This window comes from Phodopus roborovskii, unplaced genomic scaffold (assembly GCF_943737965.1).
Source record: "Phodopus roborovskii unplaced genomic scaffold, PHOROB, whole genome shotgun sequence".
Lineage (NCBI taxonomy): Eukaryota > Metazoa > Chordata > Mammalia > Rodentia > Cricetidae > Phodopus > Phodopus roborovskii.
Window position 1 is genome coordinate 15,302,107 of NW_026126407.1, and position 17,889 is coordinate 15,319,995.

The 17,889-nt window shown below is 40.7% G+C and overlaps 1 protein-coding gene across 1 annotated transcript in view; it reads left to right on the top strand.

Annotated features, from left to right (window-relative positions):
- Positions 1-17,889, top strand: part of Dnah9 (dynein axonemal heavy chain 9) — a 329,177-nt gene that overhangs the window by 286,420 nt on the left and 24,868 nt on the right. The window contains exons 60-62 of the mRNA XM_051180369.1: positions 838-1,031; positions 3,997-4,145; positions 16,447-16,574. Coding sequence (XP_051036326.1) covers positions 838-1,031; positions 3,997-4,145; positions 16,447-16,574 — 471 coding nt within the window. The remainder of the gene's footprint in view (positions 1-837; positions 1,032-3,996; positions 4,146-16,446; positions 16,575-17,889) is intronic.

Sequence of the window (17,889 nt, forward strand, 5' to 3'; positions counted from 1 at the left end):
AAGGAATGGCCTGGCTTACTTCCTATCCTTCCCAAATATGAGGAAGAAGAAGGTATAAGATGCATACTATCTGTGAATAGCTGTAGGAGTTCTAGCAAAAAGGTGCAATGACATCTTGTTCTAATTTGCAAGAGGATGTGCTATGTTTGTTGACTTTGAACTGGACTTTGTAGAGCCTTAACAAACAATAAACATAACCAGCACAAGAAAAGGCAGGAGTCAAAGTTAGTGGAGATGAGAACAGAACTTGAATTGAATTGGTAGAGTCAGGCACACACCCAAGGTTGTCATAGGAAAGTTCAGTTGGGATGGGATGGGATAGAGAAAAACACCTTGGAGAGGGGCAGTAAATGAAGAAGTGTGGTTCCCGTGTTCTTTATTTGAAGTTGATGCTTACAGACTAGGTAGCTCCTGAAAATGTTGAGTTGGCCTTCCAGAGATATTGGAGAGATGGATGGACACAGTGCGGTGGTACAGTAAGTGTGAAAATGCAAGGAAGAGCATCTGACTTACATGCTGAGGCTCTGTGATCCCCCACACACACACACACAAAAAAAACCCTGCAGCACCTACTTTGACCCATTTCCTGTGTAATAGTGCTGCTGGGTGTGCCTGTATTGTAACTGGCGGGCAATGTGTGAACGAAGACCTTGTGTATATTCTTCCTCGTTTTTGACTTTTTATAAAGAAAGATCCAAGACTCATAGACCAGACTAAAAAATGAGGCCTGTTTGTATAAAGAATGTCACTTGCCGCTCAGTCCTCTACCCCCAATCTAGTGCAATCAGCTTTCTAGAGAAACTGCATTTTCAAACAAGATTCTCTAACCTTCCTTAGGCACTTTCATCAATGGAAGAATTCTGCAATCTGGATAGAGACATTGAAGGATCTGCCAAGAGCTGGAAAAAGTTTGTGGAGTCAGAGTGTCCTGAGAAGGAGAAGTTCCCCCAGGAGTGGAAGAACAAGACAGCCCTGCAGCGCCTCTGCATGATGAGGGCCATGAGGCCTGACCGGATGACCTATGCCATGCGGTAGGCAATAGGCCACAGGTTCTAGGAAGGCATGTATACAGAGAAATCTCAGGAAGACCAGACTGGCATACCTGAACTTCAAGGCCATGTTCTTAATAGTAATGGTCACCTTTATACCAACCCATGAGACCAGTTGCCTTGGGTACGCTATCTGTTGTCTTAATGTCCTAATAGAAAGTTTGGGAGGAGATGCTCATCAATATCAGCATTTAAAAAAAAAAAGATGCAAATCACCTATAATATGAAGAAAGATGGAGGGATCCAGAAAGTATATGGAAATTCTTTTAACATCACAGAAACAAAGAGAACGAGTGAGGTGGTTAAAACTTTAGGTTGATAAATGAATGGTAAAGAATTAATAAGGATATTTGACTTCTAACTTCCCTGAGAAGTATGATGATCACTTAAATGGAGCTAAAAATCAGAGAATGGAAAAGACTTGAAAAGAGGTCTGTGACTGGAGAGATGGTAAAGCATACCATGCAAGTGTGAAGATCAGACTGTAGGACTTCAGAACATATACACCCACTGAATAGGTATGACAGCCTCCCTATAACCCCGGTGAATGCACAAAATCTTTAGAGATGCCGAAGCCAGCTAGTCAGAATCAATGAGGTCTGAGTACCAGTGAGAGACCTTATCTCAAGAGCAAAGGTGGGGAGAAGGTATTTAGTGCCAACTTCAGCCCTCCACAAGCACATACACACATATTCATGAGGACTCTACAAATGCATGCACCATGTATGTAAACATGCATACATGCACACATACCACATATATGCAAAAGAAAGAACAAGGGTCTGTGCAAATAAGAGAGAAGAGGGATAGACATATATATATATATATATATATATATATATATATATATATATATATCTCAGTCAGTGTAATGCTTGCCTAGCATTCATGCAGCCTACAGCTAGATCCCAGCACCACATAAACTGGGCATGGTAGCACAAGCCTCTAATCCTAGCACTCCGGAGGTAGAGGCAGGAGGATCATCAGAAGTTCAAGATCATCCTTGCTTCATAGAAAATTTGAGACCAGCCTGGAATACATGAAACCCTGTCTCAAAAGAGAGGAGGAAGAAGAGAGCAGGGAGCAAATGATGGAGAGATGGGGGAAAGTGAGAAGAAATAAACAGAAGTATGGCTAAGGAAACTCAAAGACTCCCAAAGCTACACTTGTAGTGGTGCCAGACATCACCAATGGATGATTCTCTCCCTGAAGATGTAAGAGTCAAAGGTACACGGTTCCCAGGCTAAAGTTCCAGTGACTTCAAAGCAGCGAAATAAGAGTCAGGAAAGGCAGGGTACAATATGATTCAAAGCCAAATGCCATGGAGTCTACAAAGGCAGAAAGCAGCTTAGCAGCTGCTTGGGAAATATGTGATTGTGAAAGGTCTATCTGGTGCAATGAAAATATTCAGATACTGGACTGTCAAGATTGTATAATTTGGTAAATTTATTTTTTTAATCATTGGGTAATATACATACACGGGTGAGTCATATGGGGCATTTACTATACCTCAAAACATTACTTTTTAAGGAAATTAATTAAGACACAGCATCTACACTAGATAGGAAAGAAGTGAGAAGAATGAGCTGATGGGGCCCAGAAATGGAAATTCCTGCACTTTTCATGGCACTCATTCAAGCAAAGGCTTGTTGAGATAAAAATATAGTAGCAGTGACTGCAAGGACTGAAGATTTCTGTCTGAGAATGAACTGTTTCAGAATTACAATAGTTTACAAAATCTCAAGTTATGACTTTGATTAAAGGATGGCCATGTACTGGGTAGAGGAAGGGGTAAAGAACGAAAATCAATTGGTTTGAGATCTGTCCACACAGATGTTGATGTCACTCAGACTGTAGGAAGGTTCATGAGCCAAGAAGCCAAGTGTTGAGTGAATGGGGAAAAGTACCAAATGGGATGATAGATGGCACTGGTGTGATGGGTTATATCATTCTGTAAATATGTTTCTCATACTGGTTAATGAATAAAGCACTGTTGGCCAATAGGAAAGCAAGATAGGCGGGACTAGGAGACAAGGAGGAGAGAGGAAGTAGTAAGGAGGAGTCAGCATGTAGAGACTGGAGAGAACAGAGGTCTAGGCCCACTCTCCGGTAAGATGAGACCACATGGAAATACTTAGATTAATAGAAATGGGTTAATAATTAAGACAGAGCTAGCCAATAAGAAACTAGTACCTGGCCAACAGCATTATATCAAATACAGAGTCTCTGTGTGTTATTTTGGGCTGGTGTGGCAGTGGGACCAGACCGGCAGAGAAAAACCTACTTGTAACACTGGTGTGCATGTAACAGCCAGGAGAAATGAATCTCAGTGAAGCCACACAAGTGGAAATGTGTTGACTTGTGAATATTATGTGGTCACCACCCACATTGAGGTCCATCTACTGCAATAGAATAGCCCAGCTGAGAAGGATACAGGAGAAGCTATGTCTTGGGGGAATAGTGGAAGGGTTGATGAATGTCAGGAGTTTGTCCAGACATCTAGTAAGCTGGAAGGATTTGTTTCACACAAAATGAGAACACTTTGGAAGAGTACTGTGGGTAGAAGAAAAGCCAGTGAAGACAGACTATCAAAGGGTCCTGTGGGACCTTAAATCTTGGGCATGTTGGCACATCACAGGGATATAGAGTAGGTCAGGTTTAGCTGCCAAAGTCATTCAAAGACAATGATGCTGACAGTGTCCAGAATGGTGAGGTGATTGAGAAGATGCCAGGTCTACAGAGAGTCTACAGGTCTGGGTAGAGAGCAGTCAAGAGCCCAGATCTAGATGCATGGCTTGGAACTAGTAGTATAGACAGTAAGTGTTGACAAGGTCTGAACTTAGAACCAGTCCTACCTCTTTAATTGTCATGCCTTTTCCTTTCTAGGAACCTCTTTTTCTCAAGTGTTGACTTTTAGACTGATACACATGCTTATCTTCTCCCGCAGAGATTTTGTTGAGGAAAAGTTAGGAAGCAAATATGTAATGGGAAGAGCACTCGATTTTGTAGCCTCATTTGAAGAGTCAGGACCAGCCACTCCCATGTTTTTCATCCTGTCTCCAGGGGTGGACCCACTAAAGGATGTGGAAAATCAAGGTGAGGAAAACTTGGTTTGGAGCTAAGGTTGCAGTAGTCTATGCCTTACATTTGTCAGGTCTATTGCTTTTTCTTTTCTACATTCAAGGATCACTGTGCAAAACTCTACCTTTGTAGCCCAGCAAAGCTACAGCATTGTGAACCAGAGAGAAGATTGGATTTCTTTTTAGCCATTCTGGGTTATAAATAGTATGAATAAGGTATCCAATTTTGTCATTTGGTGTGTAGATACCTTGTCTCAGGATTAGCTGTTGAAAAGATTGAATTGTCTGGGAATTCCTGTCAAAGTGAAGTTTATCCAAAGTAGGAAAAGTGGATCAGCAGTTTAAAGTGCTTGCTGCTTTTGCAGAGGACCTAAGTTCAATTCCCAGCACCTACATCAGGTGACTCATGAACACCTGGAATCCTAGGTCTGGGGAATGTGATACCCTATTCTGGCCTCCATGGGCACCACATTCGGCATACACCCACAGAGATACACATAAATAAAGATAACAATATTAATTTTTAAATTGATCATAAGTATAAGAGCTTCTTTGGGGATAATTAATTCTAATCCATTAATCTGTGTGTTTATGTATGCCAACAGCAATACTGACATTGGAGCTTTATGATAAAATTTTTAAGTCAGGAAATGAGTCCTTTAATATTTTTCTTTATTTTAAGATTATTTCAGCTCCTTAGAGTCTCTTGTATTTCCATACAACTTTTAAAATTATCTTGTCAAGTTCTGTAGAAACTAAGGAGAAATGAGAAGTCCATTCAGGTTTAAATAGGGATTTTTATGATTACAATGTAAGTCAATTGAGGACATGTGGCTACCTTAACAATATGATGTGCTCTAACACATGAAAATGGATTATCTTTCCATGTGATTTTTAAATTAAGTTTGAAACTATTGCATAGTTTGTAGTGCATATATCCTGCACTTGTGTTAATTCTATTGTATATAAAATTTTTTTCTTAATTTCAATTTCATTGTTATGGAAATTTTATATATAAACTTCTGTTGGAAAAATTGCTAAATTTGTCTATTGGTCTAGTGTCCTTATGACTGAAATGTTACAATTTTTCCAAGATACTGAATTCCATACACATGCATACGTGCAACGCACACACCAACACAATATACACATACACACATGTATACATACACACATACATATACATACACACCCTCAGCACATATATACACATGCATATATATATATATACACATACACAAATATATATACACACATATATACATATACACAAGCATATACATACACAATTTTCTAAGTATAAGACCATGTCATCTACAAGTAGAGATAATATCATTTATAATCTGAATGTTTTTTTATTCCTTTTTTCTTATTGCCTTGATAAGAATTTCAGTATGATGTTAAATAAAAAGTGGCTAATTTGGATATCTTTATCCTATTCCTAGTCTTAGAAGAAGGAAGATTTTTCAACCTTACCCATTGAATATATTAGCCATGAATCTTTTGTAGACATCCTTGATCAGACCCAGGAAGCTGCTTCTATATCTTAAATATTTCAATTTTTCTTTAATTGTGAAAACATGTTAGATTTTATCAAATATTTGATCTTCTAGTAAAGTGATAATGTAGGGGTTTTTTCTTCATTGTATTTATACAACATATTATATTGCTTGATTTTTTTTTTAATTAAACCAACCTTGCCTTCTAAGGACCCCAAATGATCCTACCATACAATTCATTTTCTACATTACTAGGTTCAGTTTGTCTGTATTTTGTTAAAGATATTGGTGAGTATCTTCATCAAGGATGTTGGCCTACCTTTTCCTTTCATTCTGGTTTTAGTTACAAAATAATACTAGGAATCTATTAATTTTCTTAATTTGACTTTATTCCCTCTTATTTGTGTGTGTGTGTGTGTGTGTGTGTGTGTGTGTGTAGATTCTGTGATGGATTTGTGTATTAGTCACATTTAATCATTACAACAAAATAATTGAGGCAGCTAACTTCATTAAGAAAAAGAGGTATGTTCATCTTTGAGATTAAAAGTCCAAACAGCACAGTGAAAGACCCATGATAAAGTCCTGGATCATAAATGGGGAGAGAATCACAGAGGTAGGCCTGGAAAAAGAAAGGAGAGGCCAGGCTTGGTTAAGATAATGAAACCTTCTCAGACTTCTCAGAGAGCTCAAGGGTAGACCACTCAGTGACCCAAGGAATTCTCATTATGTCCCACCTCTTTAAAAGCTCCACAGCACCTCCCAATAATGCCACTCTGGACACTGGACCTCCAGTCACTTAGACCCTTGGGAAACACCCAAATGATGGGACCTTGCTTCCATTCCTATGAATGTTTGTGGGAACTCAGTGAGGAAGCCATTGAGCTTGGGATTTTCTAAACAGGAATTTCTAAAATGAGAAGTTCAGTCTCCTTGCCATTTTATGTCTTTTCTAAGTTTCAATTTCTCTCACTAGGTAAGTTTCAGGACTTTGTTTTTTTCCAGTCCTTTGTTCACTTCATCAAAGTTATGTAATTTGTTGATAAGTAAGCATGTCCCTAATGATATCTGTATTAAAATGTATTAAATAGAGTTTCTCTGTGGTGTGTGTGTGTACATACACACATATATATGTATTTATTATATACATATGTATATATGTATATTTTAACTAGTATAAGACTTAGTTGTGTGTGTATGTGTGTATACAGGTATGTGTCCATGTGAGTGCATGTGTGATCGTAGGTCAGAGGTCAACATCAGACATCATTTCTCATGAGCCATCCATCTTGGTTTTTTGAGACAGGATCTCTGTGTTGAATGGGAATGACACTTACAGGCTCATATGTTTGAATACTTAGTCTCCAATTGGTAGGACTGTTTGAGAAGAATTAGGGGATGAGGCCCAGTTGGAGGAGGTATGTCACTGGGAGTGAGCTTTGGAGTTTCAAAAGACTTGTGCCATTCCCAATGTGTTCTCTGCCATTCCTTGTGTGTTCTCTACCTCCTATGTGTTCTCAGATCTCGAACCAAGATGTGAGCTCTCAGCTGCTTCCATGCCTTCACTTTATCATAGACTCTAACCCCCGGATCTGTCACTCTATCATAGACTCTAACCCCTGGATCTGTCAGCCCAGTTAAACTCATTCTTTTATAAGTTGCCTTGGTCACTGTGTCTTATCCCAGCAATAAAAAAACAAAAAAAAACAAAAAACCAATAGTCTGTAATTGCCATGAAGCTCACTGACAAGGGTAGGCTGGCTAGCCCCAGGGATCCATCTATCTATGCCTTCCCAGCAGTAGGATTATAAGCATATACCAACACAGCTGGCTCTTTCGTGCAAGTTCTAGGAATTAAACTCAGGTCCTCATGATTGCATGGCAAGCATTTAACCAGCTAAGCCATCTCCTCAGTCCCAAAGAAATATTTTATGCTACAAATTTTAGATATTCTTCTTGACTTCCCACTATATAAGCTAAGGCTTCCATTTTTCAGCTGGAAGCTGTGGTTTTATTTTTAGATAATCAAGGCCAAGTGTATGGTCATTTTCCTCTGTTACGATCATTAATTCTATACATGTCTGATCTACTATGTTCACATTTAAACTTGAAAATAATAAATAGCCTTATCCTAGTTAATAGAAAAGTCTCCCTCTGAGATAAACAACAAGGCACATGCACATGATGTTGGGGAGTAGACATGTGGTAGTAGACATGTAGAGGTCAGAGGACAACTTTGTGGAGTGGGTGGAGTCTAAGCCATCTCACTGGCCCACTGACTTAATTAGGGTTTCTATTCCTGTGTTGGAACACCATAACCAAAAGCAGTTTTGGGGGGAGGTTTATTTTGCTTACTTTTCCATATCACAGTCCATCATCAAAGGCAGTCAGGGCAGAAACTCCCAAAGGAACCTGGTGGCATCAGCAGAGACTGTGGAGGAGTGCTGCTTACCGGCTTGTTCCTCATAACTTTCTCAGTCCGCTTCCCTATACCATCCAGGGCCACCTGAGATAGTGACACCACCTCCTATGGGATGCTCACCCACATCCATCATCAATCAAGAATATGCACCACAGACTTCTCCATAAGCTAATCTGATGGGGATACTTTCTTAATTGAGGTTCCATCTTCCAAAATGACTCAAGCCTGTGTCAAGTTGACATGAAACTAGCCAGCACAACTGTATTCTGTGGTTTTTGGTTCAGTGTTATGATCTCTAGATATCCTCAGAAGGATTAAAAAAAAAAAAAAAAAAAAACAGGTGGTTAAGCCCATGTGAAATTACACTTTGTTTCATATGTAAATGAAGATTTTCTTTGAGAGCTTCCAGTTTTTCCTGCAAATTCCCTTGAGAAAAGACATAAATATCATTTATAATTATCACTAGCTTCATACTCATTCTCTGTATTGAAAGGCATTCTCTTTTTTACTCTAGAAGGCACTCTTACTAGTGTTATTAGCATTCTCTTACAATGTGAATGAATTCTATTTTAGCTTTCTAGGAAGTTGATATCCCCAGATTTGATTTGACAGTCTACCTTAATTATTTATATTGTAATCCCACTTATTTCCTATGTCCCATCCTCATTTTGCTGGCACACATTATCAGAAAAAAAAATCCTATGAAATAACATTCCTGAGCCCTGGTTTGACCCTATATTTTTTCGGATAGTTTTGCTAGGTACAAAAATGATTTCTACTTGGATTTTTTTGGCTACATGGATCTGCTGTTCTAGAAGCCAGTTTTGTTTGTGAGTGAACGTATATCATGTTTCTTGGTTGGTGAACCATTTTTATCCCCTGGTAACTTTGAGATAATCTGACTTGTGTTCTGTTCTTTCATAAGCTGTGTCTACCTGTGGGTCCTTTTTCACTCATTTGTTCAGTTCTTGGTATGTCTGTTCAAGAGAGATTCACACCTTTCTTCAGCTTCCCTCTATAACTTTTGGTAAATGCCACCATTAGTTACCAAGAAGGAATTGGTCATCTTAAATGACCCTTACCCAACCCTATCAAATTATTTATCAAATTGTTTTAGATTTTTCCCTGGGTTCTACTTAATGGCCATAATCTCTCACCTGGGTTATCAAGATTACCTCCTGACTCGTTTCTGCCCTCCTCCCCTGAAAATCCTTTGCTACTCTGTGAGCAAAGTTCCCTTGCTAAATCTCAGATCCTTTAATATCACTCTGCTCCTTGAAACATTCTCATGGGCTCCCATTATCCTAAAGGTTAAGTCAAGCATCCTTACATGATCAATGTAGCCTGTAAGGTCTGGGCTTTCTGTTGAATCTTGGATCTTACCTGCACCTGGATTCCCTCTTTCAGATCCTTGGCCACATTGTAAGAATTTCAGCAATTAGCTCCCTTCATGTGAAATATTCTCAACAGTGCAGTATTTACGCATTGACTTAGATAGGATTTCTATTGCTGTGAAGAGACATCATGACCATAGCAATTCTTATAAAGGAAAACATTTAATTGGGGTGGCAGTTTACAGTTCATAAGTTTAGTCCATTATAATCATGACAGGGAGCATGGCACTGGGAATATAGCATCATGCAGCAGACATGGTGCTAGAGAATTCTACACCTTAATCCAAAGCCAACAGAAAGTGAAGTGTCGCAGAGGACATGACTTGAGCAGCTATGAGACCTCAAAGACCTCAAAGCCTGCCTACCTGCCTACTCAGTGACACACTTTTCCCCACAAGACCACACCTACTCCAGCAAGGCCTCCTAATAGTGCCACTCCCTTTGGGGGTTATTTTCTTTCAAACCACCACATTCCACTCCCTGGCCCCAAAAGGCCAGGCTTGTAGGCATATCATAATGCAAAAATGCATTCAGTCCAACTTCAAAAGTTTCCAGAATCCATAACAGTCCCAAACCTACTTATAAGTCTAAAAGTTCAGTCTCTTCTGAAATGCATGCAATTTCTTAACCATAATTTCTCGTAAAATTAAAATCAAAAAGCATAGCATATACTTGCAAGATATAATGGCACAGGATATACAATACCAATCCAAAATGTAGGAGATGGAACATAGTGAGGAAATACTGGACCAAAGCAAGACTGAAAACCAGCTGGGCAAACTCCAAACTCTGCATCTCCATGTCTGATGTCAAAGCACTCTTCAGATCTCTAACTCTTCACCTTTGTTGACTGCAACACATTCCTCTCTCTGGGGCTGGTTCCACTCCCTGTTAGAGCTTTCTATGGCAGACACTCCACTGATTTGGCATCTCTAACTTCCTGGGGTCTCAAAGGCCATCCATGTTTCAATGTCACTGTTTCACACATGGCCTTTCTAGGTCTCCATTCAGGGAACGCCCTGACATATGCCTGGCCTCAGTAGCCTTCCTTAGTATCTCCTTGACTCTAAAGCCAGAACATATGGCTGAAGCTTCCAGTTATTCTGCTTGCTAGTTCTAGAACATGCCCCCCTTGTTCAGTTATGGTTACCTTCACTGTCCTTGAATTTGCTCTGTAGATCAGGCTGACCTCAAACTCAGATATCTGCCAGCCTTTGCCTCCCAAGTGCTGGGATTAAAGGCATGTGCCACCATCACACATGAGCTTTTCTTTAGTTCCTTTTCACAAGTTGGAAACCTAGCTGGGTGGGATCTTGCCCTGAGGTCACCACTCCCTTTGTTCTTAATCCATTTATCTCCTTGAACATAGGATTTAGCTCTATTCCACTTCCTGGTGCCCCATTTCTCAATCTATACATTTTGTATTTTTATTTGCTCAACTTGCTCCCTTTCCTTAAAAATCTTCAAAGTTATCACTAATAACTATATAACAGAGTCTATATTAGGCTCTTTGAGGTTTCCTCTGCCAGGGGAATTAATCCAAAACCCTTCACTTTAGCCTCAGGCAGACTTTTTGGACAAGGGCAAAAAGCAGCCACGGTCTTCATCAAAATATCTCAAAGCCAGACTTTAGGCCACATATTAATATTCCTCTCCTCTGAAAACTCTTGTGCCAGCACCCCACAGTTCAAATCACTCTTTGCAACACTGTCTCCCACACTCCTACTAGAATGGCCAACTAGTTAGCACTTAAAGCATTCCACTGCTTTCCTAAACCAAAGTCCAGATTATTCCAAATAAAAACATGATCTAGCCTATCACAGCAATACCCCACTCTTGGTACCAACTTTTATCTACTGCTATGAGGAGACACCATGACCGAGGCAACTCTTACAAAGGAAAATGTTTAATGGGGTGGCTTGATCATAAGACAACAAGTAGACTGTCTCACAAGTCTCACAAGATATGGCTTGAACATATAGGAGCCCTTAAAGCCCACCTCCACATTGTCACACTTTTTCCCACAGGACCACACCTACTCCAGCAAGGTCAACTTAATAGTGCCCATTCTTTGGGAACCATTTTATTTCAAATCACACTCATCATGCAAAGTTCAGCCTATCCTGATCTCATTACTGCATGACCATTTGGTTTTCCATCATGACACTCTGTGTATTTGTGTCATAGCACTTAATACAATTCTAATTTAATCCCTTTCATTGCTGGATATTAAGTTTGTTTGCTTGCTTTTTACTAAGATCCTTGGGGTCAGAAACCATGTCATCTTGGTCCTCATCTTAACAGAGTCTGTTATTGTGACTAGCACAGGGAAAGCATTCAGTAAATATTTGTTAAATGAGTTAATGAATATCATAAACTATTTATCATAACTACGGTATTCTTGACTTCCATAAGTTTCTGGAACTCTGCCTTCTTTCTATCCACAGGGGCTTTATTGGTTTCAGATGAATAAATTTAGTTTCCTCATTTTCATTCACCATTCTTCCTTTGAAAGCTTTCATGTACGCTGTTTACGAGCAATTTTGTTCTTAGCCAATTGACCTCCAACTACTCCATCATGTTATTTGAAGCTTTCTGTCATCTCAGGAAGACTTGCCCCTCCCTATCTACACTGTTTATCTGTCTCTGACCTCATTGCCTTGCCCTTGGCTTCATCTTAACACATACTTCTAGAAGCATTTTGCTGTTCATCAACAGGCGATCACTTGGGCACCTGTGCCCTTCTCTCTTTCCTTACCTTCCTCCCTGACTTCTCGATGGTTTGATTTACTTTCTGATTTTCCCATTTAGACATAGATTCTGGGCTTACATATTTCCCGTTTCTTGAATCCAATCAGTTTGTCTGATGAGCCCCAGTTCTCGATTGGAATCCACACAGCTGACCCAAGCAGTTTCCCCAATTGCCCTTAATACCGGCATATTAAGTACAGTCTCCTTGCCTGGTTTCATAGTGTGTGTATCAGATAATTCATCATAGCCCTCTGCTTAGTCGCAGAATATTAGTATCCCTTCGCACCCTTAGGCAGCTGCTATCCTCTTAACCCTTTCAATGCTTTTCTCCTCTGTTTTATTGTGCAGTTGTTGGCACTTGGTGTGTAAAACCCTGAAAGTCAGATTGGAGATTTGTTTTCTTGTCTTCATCTACTTCTCTACTGAAATGCATGTGACCAAATACTAACAGATCTATGACTCTGCTCAGCAGCCAAAGCATGCCTCTGATCCCTGGCTAGGAGTCTATACTTTTGGTACTTTGTGCCACTGGGTCTCCTCCAGGATGGCATGCCCTGGACACTGTAGAGCAGAAGAGAGAAGGAAGAAGGGGGAACAAAGAGAGGAATGGGAGAAGAGGATGGAGACAAGGACCAGGAAGTGGAAGAGAGAATTGGATCCATACTTCTTGGCCTCTGTTTGAACTCGGAACTCCACCACCCCCCTTGTGTCTCTCCTTGCGTACTCTGATTAATCCCCTAACAGTGCTTTAATGTTACCTGTCTTCTCTCTTTTCTTGTCACTTTCTTTGCACATTATTTTCTCTTTTCCCCTTGTTTTCTATCACCCAACCTGCCTCCCTAGCCCTTCGGGTTACTGTGGGGATAAAAATGAAATCTCTGATGTGAGAAGACTTTGAAAAGTTAAAAGTGAAGCAGCCTGTACAGCACGATACTGACAGAGACACAGCTTCTCTTCTCCGAGGCGGCGCAGTGCGCTCCTTCCCTCATATCCTGTCACATCTTTCAAAGCCAGCTCCATCTTCACCCTCACACAGGCCTCTTCTCTGGCTTTTCACATGTCTGTAGCATGGTCTTGCTTGGTCCCCTTTCTCCTTTACCTAAGTACTTGGCTTTGAGCAAATGAGTTTAGCTGCTTCTGTTTTGTGATCAGAAAGCAGCTGTTTACCTCACATCTGGCTTCTTCTGCATCCTCTCTTGTGTGTTCAGAATAGCAAGCTCACATAGATTGGGCTAGGCTGCCACAAGGTAAATTCAGAGACAAGATTTCATCAGTGTCTTTGCAACCAGATTATCAATATGTTGCTTAGGTCTCCCTTCAGAGTTCTAGCCCATATTCTTTTTCCTTTGAGAGGCAATGAAATGTGGGTTAGACTGGCCAAAACTGGCCTCCAGAAGGCAGTGTGAGGACTGATGCTTTTTTTTTTTTTTTTTTTTTTTGAAGGTGAGAGAACTCCTGTGTTCATGTGCAAGGGAGCAGAAGGGTGAAGAAAGAGAAAAGTTGAAGATGTGAAGAAACAGTATTTATAGAACAGACTGATGAGCAGAAGGAGAGTGTCCCTTCTATTAAGGGGGGAATGCACAGGAGGAGACACAATGGCAACCAATTGAAGGGGTCCTGTCAGAGGGGGGCATAAGAGAGTGTAGAGTAACCAATTCAGTGGTTCTGAGGAGGGGGGAGGCTTAAAAACAGAAAGGAAGGATGACATGGCTAACATCTGAATACATGAAAAGCTTTCCCAATAGCATTGAGACAGAGGGCCATGAGCTTGTGGTGGCACCAATTCACCAAAGGCATGTGTCCATTTTCTCTTTTATTAATGCTTGGGTTCATGTAGGGCTAAGATGTCTCAAGGTTCCAAAATGAAGATATAGAAGGAAACAGTGGAGCTGAAGATTTTATGAGATCATGGTTCAAGTTCAGCATTATTGGATACATATTAAACTAAGGGAAAAATGGAGGAGCCGATAATCTGGACATTGATTGAAGTAGAGTAATAGGTGGAAAGGGAATCAGGTGGAACCTGGGAGTCAGCTGTCATAGTCTTGATGCTGCATGGCTTAACCATGCAACAGTTTTCAGTAAAGGGAACATCCTGGGTGCAGCCTTTGGGGGAGGAGAAGGGGCAGTAGCAATGGTTCCAAGGTAAGTTCTCAATGGTTATAGAGAATAAGGAGGCATGAAGGTGTGTGTTAGCCAACTCATCCATAATGGCATTAATAACAATGATGAAACAGCGACCAATTTATGCCCTTCACAAAAGTCAGTCTCACCAGGAAGCCAGTCAAAGCACAGAACACGAAAGTTAGTAGCCAAAAGGCACACGTACTAACAGGTGGGGTAGAGTGGGGGGGGGGAGGCTTTTTCTAGCATGTAGCAAGAGAATTCTAGAAAAGCATGCACCTTTCTCAGAACTGGGGAGATAAATACCTAACATAGGTAACTCGAGAATGGGCTGCTGAAGCTGTGGGATCCTCAGAAACTACAGGGAGATGAAGCACCCTAGGAGAAGATAAATGGGATGTATGGCACTTGCAGGTAACATAGCTATCTAGAGAGGTAGACAGATCAGAAATAGGAAAGAGGCTCACACACTGCAAGGTGAGCATGGAAGAGATCTCACGAGCAGTGTGAATGTGACCCTCATAGGAACATCAATATCTTGAGGAACTTGCTAATGACTTACATGGTACCTATGGGCCTCACAGCTGTGCATGAAGACTCCAGTGGTTCACCTCACACACCATAAGGCTCATGTCTGATATGGCTGGCTGAGTGTGGAGTAAACAGAGCCCCATCAATTGTCCCCCTCCCTACCACTTACAAGATCCATTTCTTTTTTGTCAGCCTGGATTAATACAGATTAGTCCAAGGTGACTCTGCAATGCCAGGCTTTGTCTCACCATGACCCCGCCAAGTCTGCCATTTTCCAACTAATCTTTATTAAGCACCTCTTTCCCCTTATCCTTCTCCAGCGAATAAAAGGGAACAAATGGGCTCCTTTGTGAACAGAAAAACATCACGGGAGCCATCCAATAATCCCCGTACCTTTTAGCCTGGTGTTTGCACTCGAATTAGGTGTTTATCTCCCCAGTTCTAAAGCTGACATCAAATGCTTGCCAGCTAGGATTTACCGAGTTTAATAAAGGTATTGCATGGGTTCATCTCAGTTGAATCTATAGTAACTATTTCTCAATATAAAAAGTCATCATCCTACTTGTATACAGTTGAAGGAGAGTACACGTACTTTTTAGTATTTAAAGGAACTATCCAATATAAACTGTTTTAAGGGATTTCTCACATGAGTATCAAATTACATCTATAATTTTATCTTCTGGAAGTAAAATTCTTTGTACAACTTTGTATTACTCTTACCTTTTTTTTTTTTTTTAAACTTCTTCCTCATCTATTTTACCTTCCCAGGGGAGGGGGGTGGAAATGTTCAATAGTTCCTTCATGGTATTACACAGTTTTATGATCTTTTATATAAAGAATGACATACACCTTTCCAAAACTTTATTGGATTGTGCTAACAGCTAATGTGTAAATAAAATTGGTCCTCTATATTAAGGTCATTTTTTTTTAGGTTCAGTTTTCTTTGGGCTTGAAGAATAACTCTGTGCCATTGGATTTGCTTCTGTGGTGTGGCTATATTTTTTTTTATTGTTGCTAATCCTATCTTGTTTCCTACACTACCAGCACAATACAATATTCACACCAATCCCTGTTCTTATTTTCTTTCTTCTCTCTACTTTCTTACACACAAGGGTGACACAAAGCTTCCTATGTATTGTGAATAGTAATGGAGGATGGGAAGCCAGGACTGACTGAATTCTGCCCACACCTTCCTAGAAAGTCCCAAAGAAGATTGAATATAATCAGAAGATAAGGAAAACCAGAAGGGAACACAGCCACATGCCTGTCCTTTATCTTTTTTTAATGTTAGCATTTTGTGGACCAATGCCAAGTTTTCAAGTAGGGACTATATAAGAGAACATCAACAACTTCAAGCCATTCTTGAGGGATAGCTGATGAAGCAGGGGTGAGGTGACTTGGAGGTGACAAATGTTTCTCCTTTTATCTGAGATGGCACAACTGAAATTTTTAGGCTATGAAGAGAAAGAAATTATGAGGCTTGGGTCTGGTCCAGGCATACCTAGGTTTGAGGGATGACAACTGGGGGCACTTCTTAGGAATAGCAGCATGGATAATTAGACTCAGGAAATGATACTAACAATCTGGTGCTTGTTTCAGGAAAGAAACTTGGATATACGTTCAACAATCGAAACTTCCACAATGTGTCTCTGGGGCAAGGACAGGAAGTAGTTGCTGAGGCTGCACTGGACCTGGCAGCCAAGAAAGGTCACTGGGTCATTCTGCAGGTATAACCCCTCTGCCCAGATCTGGATTACTCTTGCCTTTGTGTCTGTTCAGGCTGCATCCCATAGACTCTGGGCTTCCTGTGCCCTCTGCCCCTCTTACCCTCCTGGCTCTCCATGCCATTTCCCCCTTGACTTCCTCCGCGCTCTGACTCTACAGTCTCATGTTCTCTTCCCAAGACAACCTCCAATGACTCTTCTTCCCAACGGGTACTTTACCATTGTCTCCAAACAGTTCTGAATTCCACTCTGATCTGCTCTCAAGAAATTAGCATTTGACTAAAGGCCAAAGTGGCTAGATATTTTCAGTGGCTGGTCTCTTCCTATGAATGCCATGGCTGCTCTCTCTGTGCTCTTTTTTTCTGTCCTGTGATAAGTTCTGAGTGACCTTATGACTAAAAGTTAGCTACTTCTTTGGGAACTCGTGCTGGTATCTGGAAATGTGGAAACCTTCTGCTGTGATTCTGCAGAACAAGGGTTCAAGGATAAAGCTACCATTCTTCTGCTGAAGGCTGCCTGTTTCCTACACAGCTCATTTAGAAACTATGGCTGAGTCAGAAGCAGCTCTTTTTTCTTCTCTCTGAATGCACTCCATACTCAATCCTGTCAGGGCATCCATTGGCTTGCTGACTGGTTTGTTATGACATGTTCTTCACCAAATAATCCTTTGACAAAATGATGCTTCTTATTTACCTTTACCATCAAGACCACTGCCTTAAACTGCTCGGCAAAAGCCTATGGGGGGGGGGAGGTGATTACTTGGTTAAGAGTGCTTGCTATTCCATCAGAGGACCAGAGGTCTATTCTTCTATTCTAGCATCTGTGTGTCAGGTGGACTTGCAGCCACCTCTTCTGGACTCTGCAGGCACATGTATACATATATCCATTCTCTCTGTGTCTGTCTCTAGCTCCCTGGATCTCGATCTCGATCTCTCTCTCTCTCTCTCTCTCTCTCTCTCTCTCACACACACACACAATAAATAAATAAATAAATAATTTTTAAGAAGGCCTATTGGGTATGAGAGGGTAACAAGAGAGTCATAGTGAGGGTTGAAGTATATAATGGGCATTTTTCAAAACCTGTTGGGTGACAGAATTAATGAGGAAACTAAAGAAAGAATGGCTGCAAAAGCCAGTCATCCACCCATCCTGACTTCATTACCAAGAACTTCATCAGTCCCCTGATTACTTACTCCCCCACATCTTGCTGCTGATTTCTCCTTAATTATCCTTGTATTTATGGGGAGCCTGGCAGCTGAGAGATCTGCCATTCCCCGAAACTCCTTTTTCGGGAGCAGTAGGAATCCCAGGAGAAACA